General features: G+C 44.0%; 1 protein-coding gene across 1 annotated transcript in view; it reads left to right on the forward strand.

The window, feature by feature from the left end:
• The window catches only part of WNT11 (Wnt family member 11), a 29,320-nt gene extending 23,868 nt beyond the window's left edge, over positions 1–5,452 (forward strand). The window contains exon 7 of the mRNA XM_067533202.1: positions 4,013–5,452. Within this exon, the coding sequence (XP_067389303.1) occupies positions 4,013–4,187 (175 nt within the window). The 3' untranslated portion in view covers positions 4,188–5,452. The remainder of the gene's footprint in view (positions 1–4,012) is intronic.
• The last annotated feature ends 548 nt before the right edge of the window (positions 5,453–6,000 follow it).

Below are 6,000 nucleotides of genomic sequence, written 5' to 3' on the forward strand. Positions count from 1 at the left end.
TCTGCAGTTTGATACCACCACTCATCACTGCAGTTTGAATGCCTTCCACAGAAAATTCCCAGAATCATTGAAGATGAGGGTTGACAGGGACCTCAGGCGGTATCTAGTCCAACCCCCTGCTCAAAGTAGGACCAACCCCAACTAAACCATCCCAGCCAGGGCTTTGTCAAGCCAGGCCTTAAAAACCTCTAAGGATGGAGATTCCACCACCTCCCTAGGTAACCCATCCCAGTGCTTCACTGGAATTCGCCCATTCGGTGCTTTGAAATGGCAAGGTCCCTTATGGACTCCGATTCTGCTACCAACACAATGGCCAGTTATGTCCTTATTGCTGCTGATGGATTATGTAAGGCACAGAGGGAGCCCTAGTTTGATGCTCAGATTCCAGCTGGAACTAGAAACATCTGCCTTTATACCTGCAGGCTGAGCAGATGTGCATTGGGATCTCTTAGAGACAATAAACATGAAAACTCACAATATTGTTGTTATACCATTTATTTATTTAGTTGTATTACTACAGTGCCCAGGAGCCCTAGTCATGGACCAGGACCCCACTGTGCTAGGTGCTGTACAAACTAAGTTACCCCGTTTTATTTCTGCTTCAAGGCTGAGATCTTCAAAGCTGCCTAGGAGATTGAGACACATCACACTTATGTGTTGTCTATCTACATCCCATAGATGGTTTTGAAAAATCTCAACCCACATGTCCTCCTCCTCCCCACAGCTCCTCCCTTCCCCAGTATCACAGTAGTACTAAAAGTAAGAGAAACAAATTGTCTTGTGGAATTTATCTTGCAATGGCTCTTTTGGCTAATGGATTTGGCCTGATGTATCAAATAACTATTTAGATCACATTAAAAGACTCTGTTATTTCCAGTCCATGATGAACTAGAACAGCACCTTACTTCCTTGTTTCCTGTGTGCTACATCACAGGAAACCAGCATACAGCAGCTCCACAGAGCATAAACCAGCAGATTCAGTCTTACACACAAGGACACAATAGCTCTGCAGGAGTTATTCTAAGTGTTGTGTCACGAGGTGAGTAACTTCACGATGCAGGACAACGTGCCATGCCGTGAGTTGATTTGACTTGCTCAAGTTCTCACTGGATTAGTAGGGACAAAAAGAATAATAATCTGATTTTATGTCTAGTACCGTTCATCCCAAAGTGCTTTGACGACGTTGGGCTACTTAGTCTCTGCAGCATGGTGCAGCGAGCAGCAAGTTGTGGCTAACATGGATGCATACCGACCACTAGAAGGAGAGCTGAGGCCCTGATGCATTCTTTGCCCTGGGTCCTAGACACTGTGGAAACCCTTCCATGTGGTCAGAGCTCCCTGGTTTGTGGAGCAGAGAGAGGGGGCAAGGAGTGGGTGGAGCCAGAGGCAGCTGCTCTCCGTGTCATGCTTCCCTCTGGCATGGCTGGATTTCTAATTGGGAATGTGACTGCAAGATCAGCGAGGACTCCTGGGGGGAGCTACAGTCCCTGGGGAGCTTTGGTAGAGCACGTGGTCCTTATGCTAACGGCCTTTCCTCCTGTGGGTGTTCTGGGGTTCACACAGATCTTGGAACGTCCGGGAGTTTACGTGGTGAAACCACCAGCCAGTTCCATCACTGGCCCAGATGGAATGGGTCAAAGGATTCTACCCTGACTTTATGCTTGTGAAATTTCTTAGCCTATGCTGTCTGCGGAAGACGCACGTAGGTGTAGCATGTGACCCTGTGGGTACAAGCGTCCCTTAGCCCACCGCTGGGATGCAAATGGAACTGGGAGTACTACCCAACAGTGTTTTTTAGAGATAGATCTAAAGAGCGCTATAGGGAAACTTTGGATGGGCAGAAAGTGATTGAGATTTGGCTAGGATACTAGCTAATCCCCCCCACCTCCCTTGTTGCAAAAAAATGCCGTGGCATCTTCAAGGAGCACAGCTAGGTGAGGGGCTAGTTTTATGTCTCATTGGAGGTAGCTGGCACATTGTTTTCCACTGTTCTTGCAAATATTTCTAGGACTACAGTGCTAGGTTAGCAGACAAGGGGCCAGATTCTCACTTGCCCGATGGAAATCAGGAGGCGCTTCCAGGGTGGCAGTGGATTTACACGAGTACAAATAAGGCTCAGTCTGGCTAGGTGCGATTAGATGCAGGCCCCTTTACAAACCAATGCGGAAGGATTGCTCCTGCATGTAAAATATGGTGATCTTCACTAATCCCATGTACCCCTGGGTTTGTCGGCTAATTAGGACGAACTTGTAGGGCCTGTGCTCGTTCACCTTTGCCTTTTAGTTACTTATACACAGAGTTCAGGAAGAAATACTGGAGGGATCAGCTGCTGTTTCCATCTGTGAAAAGATTTGGGTATTATTCACCCAGCCGTAACACTTACAACAGAGAACAAGCTGTTTGTTTAATGGCATTGACACAAAATCTTTCAAAAAACATGGGCAGGGTAGAGGTGGGCTTACCAGGCTGGGGTTTTGATTTTTGCAAAACCAAAATCAGAATGATTCAGCTCCGAGTTCTGTGATCCAAAAAATGACAAAATTACGGGCAGCATGGCACTCTCTTATAATGTTTTGTTTCCCCCTCCCCCTCTATACGTGGTCAAGTGGAGTGGATGTAGTTTTGGAAAACCTTAACTGTAGGCGTAGTACAGGACTGGATTCCATTCGTGTCCACACCTTCCATCTTTTGGTGGGAAGAAGTGTGTGTGGGGATGGAAGATTGCAGATTAAATGGTACCAGTTTTGTCCATGTCTAGTTTGATCATAATGTGCTAGACGTACATCTCATTACAAACTCATAAGTGTCCCTAAAAACACAGTGTCCCTGACACCCGACTGAGGTATTGGTTCCATAATGAGTCAGAGGAAAGAGTGACACCAAATCATCCATACCACTTCCTGAAGCAGCTGTGTGTATCTTGGAGAGCCCCATCTAAGTACTAGCCTCACCCAGAACTGCTTAGCTCCTGCTAAATTGTACAAGGTGGCATGGATGCATCACATACCAAAACATGTGGATTCCTATGGCCTGGTGTGAACTCATGATCCTTGCAAAAGGAATCCAGTGGCATCAGCCTTTCCAACCTCCTTCAAAGCTGACTAAGCCTTTAAAACCCCTTCGTAATGTTAATATTTATGTATTTGAACCTTTGCTCTAAATATTTAACTTATTGACTAATACGTTTATGCCGAGTCATTCTGAGGTTTCCTGTTGGAGGGGCGCAGGGTCATGGGTATACGACAACGCCTTTCGTCCAATGCTAGGTAAACACACTCAGTGTGGTCATGAACCGAACTTTTGACTGTTGGTCCTAACTGTTATGAGCAGGCTTTGGTGAACCTTTCCAAGGTCTGTAAATATGTACATGCGCTGCCAGAGTGAGGGACCGAGTGGGGCACCTTTAAATATTGAATCTGGCCAAGAAGGGAGGTCAGAAAGAGCAAATAGGAGATGGTACTGAGTCAGAAATAAATAAGGGAAGAACAAGAACGAAATCCTCAGCACTTCATTAATATTATAACTTCTCATAAAGCATTACCTCATGAAGAATTCCTATAAATCTCTTGGATTCATTTCCATCTGTTAATGGAGTGCTCAACAGAGGGTCCAATTCTCCTGCCTCATGATCCGTTCTCCTCCCCTGCCCCGATCTAATGTAAAAATACTCCTGGCCAAAATAACTAAGCAAAATGTGATTTAGAAAAGATGTCTGAGCAGTTTCCTAAAGAAAAACTTCTCACTCGTTACTAGTGTCTAGTGGGCTTTTGGACCAGGCCCCAGAACACAGGGACTGGGGCTTCATCTGGCTTCTTTGTAGGTGCAACATGCTCATTGGGCAGATCACCAGCTGGTTTAAGCATCCAATTAGCCCATCAGTCCCAGGGCTCCGCCTCCATGCCTGGCATACCCCACACAGGCCTAACCACAATTTCAGAAACAGAACATTACTTCAGTTCTAATTCGGCTCTGTGATGATTTGCACTAACTCCCTGTATTTCCTTTATTCCAGGCAATGCAACAAAACCTCCAATGGCAGTGACAGCTGCGACCTGATGTGCTGCGGCCGAGGCTACAACCCATACATGGACAAAGTGGTGGAGCGGTGCCACTGCAAATACCACTGGTGTTGCTACGTGACCTGTAAAAAATGCGAGAGGACTGTTGAAAGATACGTGTGCAAATGAAACATCTCTCACTCCGTCCGAGAGCTTAGATGCCAATGGCACCAAAGCACTATTCATAGAGGAGGAAACCTTTCCTGGATTAGACATCATTTATCTTGCAAAGACATGGACTTGGAGAAAGATGATATAAGGAAAATGCAATTACAACAGTAAAAATAACATTGGTTTTTAAAATGTAAAAAGTGGAAGGTTTTCCCACCAATCAAATTCTTCCTAAGAAGACAACAAGCTTAAACCAAATTTCATTTTGGATTGTACCTTCATGCAAAAACATGCCTTATGATTGCCAATGACATCCAGCTATCAAGTGCCTTTAGAAACAAATAGAAACTTTCCCGGGGAGGAAAAAGAGCTCGGACTGAAAATAATACAGGCTAGCATCTGCTTGTGCATCCTACCACCTACGGCCTACTGGACAATCCCTGCCAAGGGATGCGCTACGACTTCAAAGCAATAATTGTATTTGTTTCCAAAGACTAAATTTTTAGAATGGGAGAATCCACTCAGCACGATACAGCCAGAAACATTCCTGGTTCTGCCCCTGAAATGAAAACACACACAAATCAATTGAATCCTTTTCTTTTGTCCAGGGCTGACACTAAAGTTATTGCTTTGTCTAAGGACCGGTAGTCTTGCCCCTACTTAGTGTAGACTGCCAGAGTGTCAAATTCAAGTATTCACAAAAATCTATTGGACCCCAGTGTCAATGTGATCAGAGTGTAGTAAGAGGAGCCCATTGGACACAGGGGTTGAGTGACCAGAGAGCAGCTATGGGACGTAATGAAATACACAGTGAAGTCCACGTAAAATGGAAATGGAAAAGTCAACTCATGTGTATCCCTTTTCGCTCTCTTGACCATTGGATGTTACTCCCTAATTCACTGTTGCTCCGATGCCTTGTCCCATCCAGTCCTAAGGTAAATTTGGCACCGTCCCTCCTCCCTCAACAAAACTATAAACTCAGAGCCAAAAAGTTGCCGAGACATCAGCAGTGCGGGAGGTGTGTTTACATCTTTAGAAATTCCAGACAAGGCGAGATGTCAGCTATTCTAAGCAGACCTAGCCGGAGTATGTGAATGATATGTATGGTCCGGCCACGACAACAGCACAGAACCACTATCTGTGGATGTACATATTTTATTTTGTATGCAGAACATACAGAAATATTTATAAAATATATCTTGTGCTTTTCTCTATTCTACTTTATATATAAATCTATAATATTATAAACAAGCTTAACAATAGTATGAAATAAATGCTGAAATTACTCAACGGTGCAAAGAAAAGATCTTATAATTATTATTATAGCAAAATCTATAACATTGTCTTCTGCTTGGAAAAACGTCTAACTTTCCCTCCCAAAAGAGCAGTTAGAATATTGCTGGAAATGTTCATTGGAATGTGATCAGTATGTTTCACCATTTCCTTTCTCCCCAGTCTATTGCCTCCTACATTTGATCGGTTAAAAAGGATTAATCACAGCTGAATTTAAACAGAAATAGCCAACATTTAATCAAGTGAGACAGACGCACACACAACAAAACAGAAAGAAACTATTCTATTTTCTACAGGTTCTTATACCACTCTCATCACTGTAATATCTGAGTGCCTTCACGTAGTGCTTTAAGCGACATGGCTACCATCTTTCACATCTGGTTTGTTCTCTCTTGCATCCTCTTCCCTGGGGGACAATTGCGTGCGTGCGTGCTGTGGAGAGTTTTGTTTGAGGTTTTTAGAGGCTTTTTTTTTTTCCTTTCTTTTTCATTGTACGTGCTGCTCTGCGTTTATATTAGAGAAGGCAAGATTGAAGAAG

This window comes from Emydura macquarii, unplaced genomic scaffold (genome assembly GCF_026122565.2).
Source record: "Emydura macquarii macquarii isolate MOO-44397 ecotype Brisbane River unplaced genomic scaffold, CSIRO-AGI_Emac_v2 contig_3328, whole genome shotgun sequence".
In the NCBI taxonomy this organism is placed as follows: Eukaryota; Metazoa; Chordata; order Testudines; family Chelidae; genus Emydura; species Emydura macquarii.